General features: G+C 45.8%; 3 protein-coding genes across 4 annotated transcripts in view; 2 read left to right on the forward strand and 1 right to left on the reverse strand.

The window, feature by feature from the left end:
* The window catches only part of ggctb (gamma-glutamylcyclotransferase b), a gene marked incomplete at its 5' end in the record, with an annotated part of 12269 nt that extends 12144 nt beyond the window's left edge, over positions 1–125 (forward strand). Inside the window, one exon of the mRNA XM_080004808.1 lies at positions 1–125. This exon is cut by the window's left edge and continues 140 nt beyond it. Within this exon, the coding sequence (XP_079860934.1) occupies positions 1–10 (10 nt within the window). The 3' untranslated portion in view covers positions 11–125.
* A 602-nt stretch (positions 126–727) lies between these two features.
* Positions 728–7207, forward strand: nod1 (nucleotide-binding oligomerization domain containing 1). Of its 2 annotated transcripts, none has more exons than XM_080005554.1 (12): positions 728–845; positions 1914–2075; positions 2731–2905; positions 3015–4824; positions 4927–5010; positions 5385–5468; positions 5563–5646; positions 5732–5815; positions 5908–5991; positions 6105–6188; positions 6336–6419; positions 6539–7207. In XM_080005554.1, the coding sequence occupies exons 1-12, from the start codon at positions 843–845 to the stop codon at positions 6609–6611; spliced, it is 2811 nt and encodes a 936-aa protein (XP_079861680.1). In that variant the 5' UTR covers positions 728–842; the 3' UTR covers positions 6612–7207. The 2 variants fall into 2 exon arrangements, with proteins under 2 accessions (XP_079861680.1, XP_079861681.1); XM_080005555.1 differs by lacking the exon at positions 728–845 and adding an exon at positions 1316–1381.
* Positions 7208–9335: 2128 nt separating this feature from the next.
* The window catches only part of znrf2b (zinc and ring finger 2b), a gene marked incomplete at its 5' end in the record, with an annotated part of 50076 nt that continues 41911 nt past the window's right edge, over positions 9336–17500 (reverse strand). The window contains 3 exons of the mRNA XM_080005971.1: positions 9336–9708; positions 9854–9935; positions 10764–10869. Of these exons, the coding sequence (XP_079862097.1) occupies positions 9878–9935; positions 10764–10869 (164 nt within the window). The 3' untranslated portion in view covers positions 9336–9708; positions 9854–9877. The remainder of the gene's footprint in view (positions 9709–9853; positions 9936–10763; positions 10870–17500) is intronic.

Consider the following 17500-nt stretch of genomic DNA (forward strand, 5'->3'; position numbering starts at 1 on the left):
TGCAAATTGATGGAAAAAACCCCCCATTTTTAAGGTTACTGTCATGATTTTGAATAGTAAAGAAAATAATAATACTAATAATAATAATAAAAATAATGATTTGGAGGACAATCAAACACTGGAAAATGGCCACTAATATGGTTTTAGGTTAATAAAGTTATAAATACACTGAATACATTTTTTGTGAGTTGTTTTTACAGACTGTACTTGGTGTCACATATCACTCCCCTCTAAAGTTATTCTATGATTCTATTTTGTGGTGGTGGAAAGTAACAACGCACAGGTATTTCATTCAGTACCCTTTTCAAGTATCTTTACTTGCTCACGTATGTTTCGTTTCGGAAGCTCTCAATTTTTTCTCCGGTAAATTTTTCACAAAACAATATATCTATACTTTTCTAACGCAGATCCTATCTAAAAAAAAAAAAAAAAAAAAGGGGGAAAGTTACAGTAGTACTGCGTGAAGTATTATAGGCTCTGTATCAGGTAGTATCAGGGCACTGGACATGACAGGTGCTTGTACTTTTAATGCTTCAAAGTACATGGAAGAGTCAACACGTAGACACTTTTACCCGAGCAGAAATGTTGCGCTGTGGTTTTTTAGGAGGTTCACTGCGTCAGGGTTTTAGTACTTCGTGGCCGTCACAGACGATGTGGGTGTGTCTGCCCGGAGAGAGATGACGCGCTTCTTTCACTTCCCCCCCCCCCCCGTGGCGGTTGTCGACAAAACGATTTCTGTTGGGAATCCTAACGGCCTCGAGTTCAGCCCGGACCCTTTCCACGTCCGTTGGGAGAATCTTTATTTTTTATTTTTTTGGGAGAATGCGAATAAGAACAATTACATGGTAGGGTTGTCGGTAACGACTTCCTCAATTTGTCAAATTCTTTTGGTTACTTTCACTTTCTCCGCCTTAAGGAAGACGTGTGTTTGGTATTATATTATTGGGGTTCCCGCTGAAGTAGGGAAACCCATCTTGTAATTATTGTCGTCGTCGTTGTTGTTGTTGTTGTTAGGGGACAGCTGCGGGATGGTCCCCGAATGTGATTGTTTCGATTATTATTGTTTGTATTCTCCCCGGCGCTTTTCGGGCTAAAACTGTCCGGAACAGGAGGACCGCTGCAGCTGCAGCTGCGGACGCGGACTGAGGTTGTCGTCAGAACCGGGACTTCTCAGACAGCTCGTGGTTCGAGTGTTCATCCAAATCGATCCACATACGGAGAAGGGAGAGGGGGTTGTAGCCACCTCGGTGGTCTGCCCACGGACCATGGTCGCTAACGCGGACCACCGGTTGCTCCCGCTAGGGGAGTGCTGACGCCCGTGGTCCGGACCAGTTAGTGAGTGGTCTGTGGAGTCGTCCTTGTGGTCGCTCCGTGGTCCTAGGTACCAGATGTGTTCGGCTGCCAGATCGCGTCGTGTGTCGTGTGTAACCCTAACCCGTGTAAACAAGCACATTTGGATTGTGTGATTGTTTGTGTGGAGACAGAGATCTACATCTAATAAAAAAAACAAAAAATAAAATAAAAATGTATGTGTATATATATATATATATATATATATATATATATATATATATATATATATATATACACACACACACTGTATGAATTAAAAAAAAACATTTATTCTGTATTTAATTCTGTGCTGTGCATAAATGTCTTGCTGCAGTCTGGGACTAATATTCATCAGAACAAACATAAATGCCAAGATTTGCATCTAAAAAAAAATATACATCTTTCTATAGATATAAATATTTTAACAATACGATACAAGATAGATGTTTTTCTATGTCGATTTTTAACACGTTAAATATTTTTAAAGTATAGTGATCCATCTGTACACAAGATTCTTTTAATTTCCTTAATTCTTGAAAATAAAGGTGAGTGGACTACTGCTGTGGCTCCTTCCCCTCCAGATGGCTGAAGCCTCCAGCATCCAGGTCCTGACCTGGCACAGAGAGCTGCTGGTGTCTCAGCTGAAGAGCATCCAGTGCATCCTGGACAACCTGCTGCTCGGCGGGTTCCTGTGCGAGGAAGACGTGGAGATAGTGCAGCGCACCGCCACCAAAGCAGATCAGGTAGAAGTGATGCAAGACGCCGAACGGTTCAAATCTTTTCAATCAGTCCGGAGTCACCCCGTAAAATGTGTCGTTCATTTGGCATAACTCATGTTCTATTTGACCGATTTAGGTCAAAAACTGATCCAAGATGGCGCCTCGTACGGTCGCCTCGGTGTGTCGGTGGGCGTTGTTTTTTTCTTCCTGTTTCTCTACTTTACATTTACAGTATGTTTCATGTGTGCACCGAACACCAAGACAAATTCCTTGTATGTGTTCTGATTCACACTTTGCATTCCACCAAAATATATAATGGTGATAGAAGTAAATTAATTATGTGACTCACCTTAGCATCTCTCGGCCAAAAAGAATAAGAAAATTAAATGGGGGTTTTTGTTGTTGTTGTTGTTGTTGTTGTCGCATTGTGTCCAACAGCAACAACGGATTCTTCTGACTCTCGTTCATCGTTCTTCCAGTGTAGGATGAATGAGCCTCGCTCATCGTGCCAACGGAATCAGTTGACAAGAATAGTTTGAAAATAGAACGATTCTGTACACTGATCTATCCGCTGCTGATTTTCTACTCTGCCATTTTGGGATTAACACATGACCCATAATATGAGACTAACAGCTGTGAAATGCTATTTAACAATACATGTTATGTGTTATGACTGAAGGTACGCACAATCTTGGAGCTGATTCAAAGCAAAGGAGAGGAAGCCAGTGAATACTTCATCTATATCTTGTATAAAGTACATGACGCGTACATAGATCTCCAGCCATGGCTGCAAGACATTAAATACACCCCAACAGAATCCATGCTGCAGATCAATGTGGTCAATACAGATCCAAGTAAGAAAGAACCTCCGCCTGACATGAACATTTAAACGTGACCGATATTTCAGTTTTATGTTTTTTGCCTGTATTCTGTTCTGTCTTACTGGTTTGTTGTCTCTGTTAGTTAGCAGGTACTGTGAGAAGTTGAGACATGAACTAGGACAGGATACCCGCTTCATCATGTCCTATGCCCAGCAAGAGGAAGCCCTACTCGAGGACCTCTTCACCGACACGCTGATGGAGCTGCTGAACGACCGCAACGAGAGCATGGGCTTCCTGCAGGGCGTCGACCAGCTCCTTGGGGAGTCGGGGGTCTTCAACCCTCAGGCTGACACTGTCTACGTTACTGGGGACGCTGGCATGGGAAAGTCTTTCCTCTTGCAGAAGCTCCAGAACCTATGGTCTAAAAGAGAGCTGCAAACGGACGCCATCTTCTTTTTTAGGTTCCGTTGCAGGATGTTCGTCAACTTCAAAGAGTCAGAGGAGATTTCCCTCAGGGACCTGCTGTTCAAGCACAACTGTTACCCCGACCGTGACATGGATGATGAGGTGTTCAGTTACATCCTGCGCTTCCCTGAGAGGATTATTTTCACGTTCGATGGCTATGATGAGCTGGAAGGAGCCCTGGATATGGACTGTATGAATATGCCCGAAGTTGTCTCACCAGAGGACAAGGCACATCCACTCCTCCTGCTTATTAACCTGCTCTGTGGGAAACTGCTTAAGGGTTCCCAGAAGGTTCTGACGGCCCGGACGGGTATGGACATCCAGAACAAGGTGATCAGAAAAAAGGTGACCCTGAGAGGTTTTTCCCCTGCTCACCTGCAGGTCTACATCATGCTGCACTTTAGGGAGCAGGAGCAACAAAAGCTGGTCTCTGTTCAGCTTGATGCCAGCCCCCACCTCTGTGGTCTCTGCTCAACCCCGCTCTTCTGCTGGATCGTCTTTAAGAGCTTCAAGCACCTGCACTCGGTGCACGATCATTTTGATCTGCCTGAAACTTGTGCCACGCTCACGGACATATTCTTGCTGTTTTCAGAGGTCTTCCTCAGCCGCTGGGCCGTGCCTCCGAAGCGCCTACTGAAGAGAAGCGCCAGGTGCACGTCCGAGACCTTCAGAACAGGGCTGAGGCCCCTGGTGTCCCTCTCCAAGCTGGCCTTGCGAGGCATGGAGAGCGGCCGCTTCATTTTCAACCAGGAAGATATAACAGCTTGCAACCTGTCTGAGGAGGACCTCCTCATGGGCTTCCTCCGACCTGTTGGTAATTATGACGCCTGTGGGAGCGAGGACACCTTTGAGTTCCTCCACATCACCCTGCAGTCTTTCCTGGCTGCATTTTCTATTGTGCTAGATGAACAGTCTGCCCTGAACAACATCCTCAAGTTCTTCACAGAGTGCCACAGGGAACGGAACACCTCCTGTATTTCGTGCATTGGGCGACCATCAAAGCCTATCGAAAAAAAACCATTCAAAAGTAACGAGCACCTTCAGTTTACAAATCTGTTCCTGTGCGGGCTGCTTTCCAAGGCTCATGGAAGCTTGATGGAGCATTTGGTGTCTCCATTGCACTTGAAGAAAAAAAGGGATTTTCTAAAATCCTACCTCTCCACCAGCGTCCAGTCCCACCTCCGTGGCCTTCCCAGCTACACGGTAGAGGAAGGCATAAGGGTTCACGTTTTGCCCAATTTCCTCTGGATTCTCCGATGCATCTTTGAGACGGGAAGCAAAGACGTGGCCCGGCTGGCGGCGAAGGGCATCACCGCCAACTTCATCAAGCTGGGCTACTGCAATGTGTATTCTGGCGACTGCACCGCACTTAATTTTGTTCTGCAGCACAGACGCAAGCTGCTGGGAGTGGACATGGACAACAACAACATCAGCGACTACGGGGTCCAGCAGCTGAAGCCATCCTTCTCCAAGATGACGGTGGTGAGGTGAGGATCAAAGACATAACCCTCACCCTACGACATAAACTCAGCTAAACTCAGAGCCGCCGTCAGCAGTATTCTGAACAATTTGAAACTATTGGGTTCCAGGTTGTGTGTCAATCAGATCTCAGACAGCAGCATTGAGGTGTTGGCCGAGGAGCTGTGTAAGCACAAAGTGGTGGTGGTTTTGGGGTGAGTGAACTACTCATTATTTCACAATGTAGTAGTCAGCAAAAACAGATATATTACTTCATATATATATTACTTTTAATTTCAATATAATAACAGAGCAATATAGTATATTCCAACATTTCCTTGAGACTTTGACTATTGGGGATTGTTTGGGTTATAACGAATTTTTGAAATTTTGCAGGATCAGCTTGCTTTTATATTTTCTTTAACAAACTCTAAAAAATCAATTTGTTATATTTTCTCTCACTCATTCCAAAATGTCTGATAGAGCTGGTCCACAACTCCCTGCAAACGGTGGCAGCTGTAGGTTACCAGAGGAAAGAAAGTGAGAAAAAGACTTGGTTTGAGGTTGACATTTCTGTCATTCTTTCTAGACTCTATATGAATCACATCACAGACATCGGAGCAAAGCTTGTCGCTCAGATCATCGAGGAATGCCCAAAATTGCGAGTCGTCAAGTAGGTGACGGTTGCAGCCGGGAGACGTTTTATGAATATATCCCTTTCAGGTTAATGAGCCAAATAAACATGTGCGTGACTTATTTGCGGACAGGATCGGTAAAAACAACATCACCAGTGTTGGCGGGAAGTATTTGGCCAGTGCCTTCCGGAAAAGCACATCAATTTCTGAAATAGGGTAAGCTTTTAACACCATTTCCCCCCAATAGCTGTGTCTAGTACCGTCAGAACCTCTTACGTCAGAGCTCTCTTTCTGTTTCCAGAATGTGGGGGAACACCATCGGGGATGAGGGAGCCAAAGCGTTTGCAGACACTTTGAGGAACCACCCCAGCCTCACCAACCTCAGGTGGAAAAAAAGCATCTGGTTAGCGAGTCCTAGGATTAGGATTTCTGATCTGGATTTTGAGGAACCTTTTTTTTTTTTTTTTTTTCTTGCAGTCTCTCAGCTAATGAGATCACATCGGAGGGCGGGAGGAGCTTGGCTGAAGCGTTGCTGGAGAACACGCAGCTCAGGATTTTCTGGTATTACCGTTTGGAAATACATGTCTGTTTTTGTGAAATATCGTTTCGGCACAGCAGTTCTTTGCCCATAGCCCGCGGAGCAATAATGCAAGTTTTTTTTCCCATTGTTTTAGGTTGGTGCAAAACCAAATGACGGATGATGTCGCTCCGCATTTCGCCAAACTGGTCCGGGCAAACACGGGGCTGTCTCACCTCTGGTAGAAGAACTCTTCTCATCTCCATAAGCTTCCACTCACTCTTGTCTGAAACCTTTATCCACTCCCTGTTCCTCTTTGTGTTCGGCACTTGCCGTATGACTGAAAACCATCGCAAGATGCTCAGTGTGGTTTTTTTGTTGGCCGCAGGTTGAACGGTAACCAGTTTACTATTGCTGGGATCAGACAGCTCTCTGAGGCCCTGTGCGACAACCAGGCCATCAAGGAAATCTGGTGAGGGTGCATTTCACTGTTCGCTGTATACACCTCTTCATTCTCAGACGTGGTACAGTATAAGGCTATATAAGTCTGCGTATAAGGCTTTAGACTTGATGCCCACTTTGTCTTTACAGTGTAAAAGGGAACAGGCTCTCTGAAGAGGAAGAGAAACCTTTTGAGGCAAATCGGCGACTGAGATTCCACTGAGGGAAAAGGGCAGAGAAACAGTTCACTGAGTGGCATTGTGCTCCAGGTGAAGTGTCCAGAAGTTACTGGTTTGTGTTATTCATCTTTTGTTTTTCATTTATACTCATGTAGCTTCTGCTTGAGCCATATTGGAGTGAACCACAGACGGGTTCCCCCAGTTATCTTAAACGCACAAGTATTTAAACGCACATTTTGCACGCACAATCTGTCGGTGATTTTGCTTGGATCAAGCTGAGGATAATTTTAGAGCTTCTACATTTCATTGAACTGTAAGTACTGTAAGTAGTCTGTTTTTTCAAGTGGTACGATTTTCTGCTGTACTGTTTGATGAGCAAAGAAAAAAAAAAGCCCATTTCTGCAGCCATGACAGATGGACGACAATAAAAAAGAAATAACGGCGTTATTGAAAAGATTTGCTCTTTTAATTTGCTTCCTGTACATATTCATTACACAAATGGAATGTTATAACATAGGACCGGAAGTTTCCGGAAAACAAAGACAGAACAGAAAAGAATAAAGACGGAAGGAAACATATGTTTTCGGCTTGTTAGAGAAGTACCCTGGGATGAGTTATGAAAATAAAGTTTTTATTATATCGTCTTTGTTTTTTGTTTTTGTTATCACAGACCAAATGCTGTCCAAAAGCAAACATTCTCTATGAGATTTAAGTTATGCATCCTGTTAAGAGTCGCCAACAGGAACAAAGCAATAACAAAGCATTCAGCTTCTAAGGTAGATTTGAATGAGGGTCGACCTTTTTCGATCAACTTGGGCTCAGAATCGGCAAACATGCGTGATTGGCGAGACGTACAAAACAGATCCTACGTCAGACTGCTCCCCCCGACCTTGAAGTTTGATTCACTGATAATGAAGTCGCTCCTGTAAGGCTGCCACTGGAACCCGACGCCACACACACACACAAACACACACACACACACACACACACACAGGACAAATGGACAATGCTTCTCTTTAGCCTGTCTACAACTATTGTTGTTTTTGGCAATCTTATTCACACTGGGTACAGAATTCAGGGAAGAACTCTTTCCATCACATGATGAAATAACACAGATGTTGTTTTTGCTTGGGTCCCATGTTTACTCATAACAGTGCAGCAAGAATACGGTTGACGTATTGAGGCCTGCATGGAGCTTTGATCATGCCAAAGTGCCTTCAGTGATGGCACTGACCACATTACAGGCATGGACATCCAATTCCGACTGTCTGAATTGAATACAGGCGAGCTAATTCAATGCAATGTATACAGGAAAACATCCCCTAATCGTCATAGACTTTTGCTTTTCATGAATATTTACACTTAGTTACTTACTACAGTATCTTTGGACCTAAATGGATTGAGATAGTCAAATGAAAGCCCTGTTGTTTATAGCATCAGTTGCTTCATATCATCCCGCGTCTCTCCGCCCATAGAAGCTGATCTCCAAGACTCAAAGTAATTAGCAGCATTTCCTTAAAAAAGCTCTTGAACCCTTTAGAGAGAACCATTTTAAGGCCTTTGAAAAATATGAGCACTGAGCACACGGAGGACGAAATGTAGGAGCAGCGACAATCGCCGGTCGCGGCGCTCTCAGCCGCCGTGGTTTCTTCAAAAGATGATGTCCCTTCTCCCGTCTGTTGTGATGTGGGGATGAGCTGGCGGGCTGCGTTTAAATGGGTGGAGAACTGGCTGTGCCATCCGAGAGAGTCCAAAGTGAAGTATCATTCTTAGTTCTATTAAGGCCAGATTTGTTGTTTTTATTTCCCTCCTCCGAAACAGGCAGGTACAAAACAAACATCACAACCCACTGGTATTATTTGCTCACAACATGAATCACCCGCATACGTAAAAAGTAAAATCATGATAAATAGGTTGATTCTTTTAAAAACGTGGAAACCCTGCTGAAGGGTCCCGAGGCTGAACACAAGCGAGGAAACGTTCTGGGGTCAGCACACACACGTGCGCACACACACACACACACACACACACACACGCGCACACACGTGCGTACACACACACACACACGTGCGTACACACACACACACGTGCGTACACACACACACACACACACACACACACAGCATCATGCCCCAGACATAATTGCTACAAACCAACAAAAAAGGGGGCGGATTCCTCTTCAGGTCACATTGAGAGACGGTGTTGGACAGTTTAGCGGCAAACGAGAGAGGGGCTCTGTCACGCCACCGGACATTAGGGAGGTCTGATGCCCCGTCCCTGTGGGATTCACAGAAGATCTGGTGAGAGTGGATCAGAAAAACAGGACTGTAGAGGTCACATTCAGAGCCAGGCAGCACTGACAGTATATCTGCGCAGCCCGCTGTTCCTCCGCTCTACTGTTCGCCCGCGTCCATCTTGCTGTTTGCCCAGGGCGTCACAAAAAGGAAAAAGGCACTGATAGACCCCAGCAGCAAAGGAAGGAGAAAGACGAGAGTTAAGGGGGGAAAAAGTTGTTCCTCCCCAAAACGACCAAAGCACCCAACACCCGTCTCCATCTCCGATGTGCCTGGTTTCACAATCATCTCTTCTGGGCTGCGGGCGAAGGAGCAGGACGGGCGGGCGGTGGACGGCTCCACATTGGGAGTGCTACACCAGCACAGAGAGGGGGACTCCCACGTTTCAGCTCAGGACGTCTGGAGGAGCGCGGGAGCAGCGAGAGGGGCGGGGGTCGGAGGAGGAGTGGTCTGCTCCCTTTTTTGTGCCTGTGAAGTTCAGTCGACGTCCAGTGTGCGAGGCCTCGGTTTGCGCTTGTGCAATGTGGACGAGTGTTTCAAGGATCAGGTTTTAACTGGTGTATCCCTGATAAAAGATTGCGTTAACAGTTTTTGGCACACCACAGGGTTGGGGGGAGGGGGGATTCACGGTGGGCCGAGGGGTAGAACTGGTCCAGTGGCCTCCGGGTCGGCCAACAAAGTGTCACAGTGTCTGAGCGGTGTCTCTTTTGACACCCGGGAAGGGGCGGAGTTGGTGTCAGAGTTGGGTTGGAGGTGGTGGTGGTGGTGGAGTGGGGTGTGTGGGCACCGCACTTTATTTTTTCTGTCGTCAAAGTAGATTGCGCTCCTGATTGTGGGCGGATAATACCTGGCGGAAGAGGACAAACATGTTCAACCTTAACTCCGACACAATGAGTATCTCATTTCCAGGGCGTCTTTACACCAGTTTATGAAGATCCCTAGGGAGGTTCAGCGTACAGCTATCATAAGCTGTTATCCATGCAATTATTTACCTGTGCAAAAAAAGCAACGTGCTTTTAATCCGATGGGTGTTCAGGACACGATCTGTTCACTTCAAACCACTCATCAATACAGCTGTAAAAAAAAAAAAAAAAAAACAGGTAAGAAGAAATCGAGACAGAGAAAGCATGGTTTACACACTTCATTTGATTTATTATGAGTATGAAGTTAAGTACAAGACAAAATGATGCATAGGTTTTTATGGTATAGGACGTTCATTTTGGCATTACAAAATGAAATTGAAGGACTTATTATTTTTTCATTTTCAGGGACTTAACGCAAAACAAATACATATAAATTTTTTATGTGATCTTTATAAATTAAAATATAATATCATCTATATAATCATTGTCTATTTAGATTGGTATATGTATTATATTTATCTACATATTTATTAATAATATCATTGTCATCTTCTATTGTAGGCGTCTATTTCCAACCACGGGGAATTAAGTATAGATTTCCCTGGCATAATCAATGTCCTTTCCAGCGTTCAGACCGTTAATGTTTGTGCTTAAGTCCGTGCTTGGTTGGTGGAGGGAGAGGAGGGACCCAGACAGTGGTGTGAGAAGTACGGCTGCCGCGAGAATTTTTACTATGATGCATTACGTTTTATTGCGATTTGAATGACAAAACCAGGTTTTTAAGGACTTTTCAGGCACTTCAGCACAACATGGGCTATTTTCAAGGTATTGCAGTACTTAAATTTCTGGAGGACAAAATTCAAGCACTTCAAGCAACTCAAGGACCCGGTAAGAACCCTGATATCAGGTAATGAGTAAGTGAATGAAAGCGCATTGTTTGACCCTAATTGTAATCTAAAGCGTGCCAACAGTGACAAAGTCCGTATAGTAGAAACGGCTGCAACGATGGAAGTGGCGCGGAGAGGAGAGGCGGACGTACCCTTTATGGTAAATACAGAGGCAAGGCAAGCGTGCAATGGTGTCCCCCTGCGTCAGCTCCTCCAGGCATATTGCACACTCTCCGGCGTCCTTGGTGAGGACGTCCTCTGTGGAGAGAGAGGCAGAGGACAAGGCAAGAGGGAACATTAGCGGCTGCAACGCAGGTGGAAAGTCGAGTGTTCCCCTCCGCCCGCGTTATGAGCGGGAGGACCGCCAACCGACCGTGAGTTCCTGCCCACTAATCCAGGGAAATGTGGATATGAATGTAAAGTGGAGCAAAGGTTCCCTTAACTGTAGCCTAGAACGACAAGCCTTTCAAGGAAACCACAGGTACCTCCCTGATGGAGCAAGAAACGTTAATATCCAGGTATTAGAAAAACATATTTGAAGGTGGCATTCTTATGATTGCCCAAACAGAGTACTTTTACTTTGGCTCTGTGTAGCATTGTTGAGACGTTGCACAATGTGGCATTTGTGTGTGACGCTTGGAGAGCCTCTGGTATTTGGAGTTGTTGAGATGCATTTTGGTTGCGCCGGCAGGTCCACCCAGGTGTTCAGTTGAACCAGCAGGGGGAGATCTAACATCACAATGGATGAGCTGGAGCTGTTTTGTTTTTTTTTCTTCAATGCATTTTCCCAAAAAACAGTGGAATTCTTTGGAAAATGAATAAAGAGTAAAACTAGGATACATGTGTGACATTAACAATACAAATGCATAATCAAATGTTAATAAAGACACCACTGAAGCAAACATCTGCTTCAATAAAAGAAACAAATACGTCCAAATCTGAAAGAAAAACGGTCCATGTAGACGTTTTCCACAGCACAACTACAAAAAAAAAATAAAAATAAATGGAATAACTGAGAGCCCATGACCCATTTCAAATAAACTGGATAGGCAAGTTCAAAAACAAACAACTCCACTCTTCGGTGAACTTTATTTATGACTTTAACCTGAACAAATTGATGCGGTAGACCAAGGCACATTGATGCTGCCTTGTACACAGACATTTATACTCGCATGCATGTTATACACTAACCATTGTATAGTATAAAACAGCGATTCCCAAACTGTGGGCTGCGAGGGTATTGCAAGTGGGCGCCGGCAAATCATGGGCAAAAAAATTTATATATTTTTGGACAGGACAATATTTTGTACAGGCATGGAAGACAAACCGTTACCGCTGTGCGTGGTGTTTCCCGAGATTTTATCAAACGGAGCTCTGAAGCCATGTAAACTGCGCCGTCACCTCGAGACACAAACACCAACAGCTCATGTCCAAGCTGCTTCAATTTTTCGATAATAAACTCAAGGAGTATCAGGGCAAGAAGAAAGTCATCGAAACGTCATGCACGGGCACCGAGAAGGCAAAGGCAGCGGGAGCGTCCTATCGGGTCGCCCGACTCATAGACATACCTGGTAAGCCGCACGCAATCAGGGAGAATTGAATTCTTCCTGCCACAAAGGCGATCGTGGGGGTGATGTTGGGAGAGGAGGCGTGCAAGCCAATCAACCTCATCTCATTGACTGATAACTCAGTCAGACGAGGATTGACGAGATGGCAGGGAATGTGTCAGAACAGCTGATCACAGTAAATGATCACAGTCTCTAAGGAAAAGCAAGTGACATGTCGTCGTGTTCAATGTCCAGAATAAAATAGAAGCGACCATAAGAAAAATGGAGATGTGGGCCAGACGAGTTGACCAGTCCAACTTTGACTCGTTTGAGAATCTGTCGGATTTTTTGGACAAAGGAAGAAATGCGGCTTCCCATCGCCGTGATCAATCATGTCAAAGAGCACCCGCATGGTTTGAGGACCAAGCTGGGCGGCTACTCCCCCATCCCAGATGTGCAGTGCAGCTGGATCAAAAAACCCCTTCGCCAGCCACAGCGACGAGACCCTCGCAGGCCTGAGCACAGAAGAGAGGGACAGTCTTGTGGATCTCTCCTGCGTAAGCTCATTGAAACTGGCTTTCTCACAGAAGTACCTGACAAACTTTTGGCTTCATGTTGCTTCTGAGTATCTGATCCGTCCAATAGAACTGTGCGATTTCTGATGCCTTTCCCGATGACGTTATCTCTGTGAGACTGGCTTTTCGGTGCTTGTGGCATTGAAGACAAAATACAGGAATAAACTGAATGTTGAGCCAGATCTTCGCCTCAGACTGTCGTCCCTTAAGCCAGACATCAAGTTCCATAGATATAAGGTTATTCTTAGCCCACCTCTTTATTTGTTTTACCACTACTACACTGTATGTATGAGAATGCATATGACTCTGAGAACGCACTGTTTGGCTCCCGTATTACTTCTGGTCTGATGTGGTCCGCTGGTATAGAATTTACAACTCTCAAAAGTTTAGCAATTTGTACTTGGACCTGTTTCCTGTCACGCAGACTGTGTAGCACCAGAATATGTTTGCATAACACAGAGGAAGTTGAGCCTGGAAACAGCCCGGTGAAGGAGTCCAAAACATGTAGATCGACATCCACGCACACATATAAGACACATGCAAGAATTGAGGTGACAAAAATGATTTGATAAAAACAGCACTTGGTTAAAAGAGGCTTTATTTGACAAAGGCACCAATCAGCCTCAACACACACACACAGCCACTCTGCAGGAGAGCAGGAGTGGAGACATTCTTTCTCCACTGGTGTCGGTGGGCAGCTTGGTTATGGCTGCTTTGCCTGATTACCATCTGTGTAATAAGGAAGTGGCTCTGGATGTCTGCAGGCATTGGTGTGGTGGTGGTGGTGGTGGGGGGGGGCGGGGCTGACATTGGGGTGTCCTGAGGCATGCGCACTCGCCTTTGCAGGGGGCGTTGGTGGGCATTCAGGCAGGGTGTCGGTCTGTCGGCATGGGACATGGCTCCGTGCCTGCGGTCTGTGCCTGGCGCCCGTGGCCCGGGTTCTGCGCCTGCGGGTGCGTCTTATGCCTGCACGTGGGGGTGGGTTGTATGTGTGCCCTTCAGGGGTGCAGGGTCTCCTCGCACTCTCTGGGAGTGGTTTATGCTCGTCGGGGCTGTTTGTGGGTGTAGCTCCACGGGCTCCCGGCTTCTGTGGCTGCAGGGTGGGGTGCCGGAGCTTTCCTGTGGTCGTGCAGGGGCTTTTCCGCTGCTTGAAGGCGCTACGATATAATTCCGACCTCATACACCAGAACTTATTGGGACAAGGCCCATGCACTCACTGGTGGATGAACACACACACACACACACACACACACACACACACACACACACACACACACACACACACACACACACACACACACACACACACACACACACACACACACACACACACACACACACACACACACACACATCACAGGCACACACAGACCACCAGCACCTGCATCAAACACACCCTGAAAACCCTCCTGATTACATCTTTCTCCTTTTCTCCCTCATTTACTGTCATAGCTGTCACAGGAAGAGGCCACGTGCGGAATTGCTGTTCCAGTTATCCTAGTCTTAATTATGTTTTGTCGATACAGGTACATGTTGTTGTTTCTATTTTTATTTGTCTCACCCGTGGTGATTCTCCCCCTCTTGGAGAAGTTATGATGACTAGTTGTTTATCGACCAAAACATGGTAAGATCATTCTCCAAAGAGGGGGATGATGGTGGTTCTGTGTAACAAAAAGCTGTGCTCTTGTCATCCTACAGGTCGTCCACAGGACAAAGTTATTGCAGCAGTTCTTGATGATTAAAGAATGAAAAAAGAGTGGTATTGCCGGTTGAGAACTTGAACTCCACCTGCAGACTAACTCTGTCCTAGATGCAACGGCATGCTAATACTCCGTGTTGTATGCCCGGCATGCTGACAGCACAGCTTAAGAAAAATAAATAATAAAAGACCACTGATTGTTGTTGCAAGCAATGAAGAAAAGCAAGGACATAAAACAAAGAAAATAACAGATTCTTAGACGCTGTACATGGAACCAGGGTAAAGTCACATCATGTGTATAATATAGTAGAGGTATAACCGAGCTGGCTTATACAAACTCCCCGTGAACTCCTTGGAAAAGTTGAAAAGTTGAGTAATCAAGAGCACTTCTTGATGAAAGGGATGGGGACGGGGCAGGGGGTTTCAAATGCCCTTGTGCATTTAAACAGGAACACATTTGCATGCGTACCCAGACGCATCCAGAAGCCAGGGGTATTTGTTCTGCAACGCAAGCCCTGTGGTGTGAGCGCTTCTGGGGTCCTGTCTCGACCTGACCATGAAGCTGCTCTCAATGGATGGAAGCTCCACCGTCTCTAATGTAGTTAAGCCCCCGAAAGAACGATGTACCGCACCCGAACTGTGTCCCAGCGCTCACATGCTCTGGTTTGGTTTCCCTGACTTTAATCAGGGGGATTTCATGTTTCAACCAACCACTTAGAATGAAGACAAGAGAGTCTTTGTCACAGGTGTAACTAAGATCCAAGAGTAATATGAGCACTGTTGAAGGGAGGGAGGGAGGGAGGGAGGGAGGGAGAGAGAGAGAGAGAGAGAGAGAGAGAGAGAGAGAGAGAGAGAGAGAGAGAGAGAGAGAGAGAGAGAGAGAGAGAGAGAGAGAGAGAGAGAGAGAGAGAGAGAGAGAGAGAGAGAGAGAGAGAGAGAGAGAGAGAGAGAGAGAGAGAGAGAGAGAGAGAGAGAGAGAGAGAGAGAGAGAGAGAGAGAGAGAGAGAGTAAGAGAGTGAGTGAGTGAGTAAGAGAGTGAGAATGGGGCAATGGAGAGTATTATGTAAAAAAAGGAGGGGGCACGCACAGTAGGTAAACTTCTAATGAAATGGTAAAAAAAGATAAGGAAAAAGATGGTAAAGAAACCTCTCACCGAGTAAGACATGGGAATCACAGAAACAACACGTCGGAGGAGTGTGCTAACCAGTCCCAGCCTGCCCGTGCAAAGTAAATGCATGTGTACCACACGTGCGTGTGTCTATAGTGACCAGAGTTCACCTTTCATCTGCTACGCGTTAGCAAAGGCAGGGTGGTCCGGGTCTGAAGCAGTTAGTCACAGCGCGCGCCATTAAACCCATAACATGGGAGCCATTAGAGGCCTTACGCAACACAGGATTAACCCACATATCCCACATTAAGACCGTTATTAAATGCCACACGGCGTCCACATCAGCCGGCTGTACAACATCCATACGGGTTCATTCAGTCATCACAAAGACAGACGGACAGAGAGACAGAGAGAGGGACAGACAGAGCTTTGGCTTCTTCCATTGACTGCCAATGAGAGGACTGTCAATCTCAAGCCTTTGATCAGTTTTTACGACCCGCCTACTTTTTCACCTTTTTTCACCCCAACACCACTGCCCACGCCAACAGCCCTCAGTGTGGTTCTCACCTAACACTGCGCACCCCGGTCTATTACCACATCACTCACCGGGGGGAGAGGAGGGGAGGAAAGGGGAGGGGAGCTGCTGGAAGCTCTTTGAGTCTGACGTAAGCTTTAAGCCTGTGACTGGAACAGTTGGAGCGTTCGTCCAGCAGGAGTATAAGTATACATGCCAGCTGCTCTGCTGTACTGCGCGGCTGTGTTTACTTGTGTGTGTGTGTGTGTGTGTGTGTGTGTGTGTGTGTGTGTGTGTGTGTGTGTGTCTGTCTGTTGTGTATAGCCCAGTGACACTGTGCTGCCGCCATGCTGCGTAGGTTCATATTTAAAACACCAGGTAAAGGTAGAGCACTGAATACATGTGACACCGCGGTGCTATTGTATGTGTGTGGCTCGTCAAACCACCGGTATCGCCTGGATTCATGACGTCCTCTTGGTGACCTTGACAGGGTGACTGTGGCGACGACGACAACCTGCAGAGCACAATAAGGCACACACTGCTGCAGGATGATCATCGGCAGACCAAGACCCAATTTGCGTCAAAACAATGTGTTGCAAAATAAATCTTTGCTGTTTATATATGACATATTACAGATTTAAAGCACAATCTTTCACAAAAGGTGTTGTGCTTCTAGAATTGGGGGATACACGCTGGTAATCCAACCTTCAATCATGCAAATACTTATTTTTCCCCAATAGCCAGGTTTTCTGTCTGGGATACTTCCCCAGACAGGATTAAAATACTGAGAGCAGAGAATATAAGCTCTGAAACATAAAAGAATACGCACGATTAATTATCTACTATAAAAAGTGAAGCCATGAATATAAGCTGTTGTTTTGTTAGCATTTGGGTCGTAGGATGTGGCTTAGTTAGCACCATTGCATGAAGATAAAAACAGGAAGTTGTGACCAGTAAGTCTAGTAATGAAAGGAACCTAATTTAGGTTAAAATCAACCCCTAGAGAAAGAAGAAGATGCTGTTCAGTGCATCTGGTACCTAAAATAACAAGTAGCAAGGGTTATTAGAAAATGTTCTCCAAAGGAAAGTTCACAGTAAGTGTGTGTCAGTTTGGTAAGGTACAGATAACCGGTAGAATAACCGGTAGTGCTGTAACAGAACGTAGTTGATCCGTGATCCGTACGGATCACCGCCCACGGTTGGGCTCGCATGTGAACGGCGGATCAGTTGCAAAATTGAACCATTATAGTGAAATAGTTTTTACTGCCGCTGTTACTTTTTAAAGTAAGAATTGCTTAGATCTCCCGGAGGAAAAGAAGAAAGACAAGACAGATGCGTGCAATGATTGGTTCACCGTGCGTCGCGCTGTGGGGCTGCTACTTTACGACATGTGGTGAATGAGCTGCTGTATGTCGCCGCTATGCGTCTGCGCATCCGCCATATTGG

Source organism: Zeus faber, assembly GCF_960531495.2.
Source record: "Zeus faber genome assembly, chromosome: 8".
In the NCBI taxonomy this organism is placed as follows: domain Eukaryota; kingdom Metazoa; phylum Chordata; class Actinopteri; order Zeiformes; family Zeidae; genus Zeus; species Zeus faber.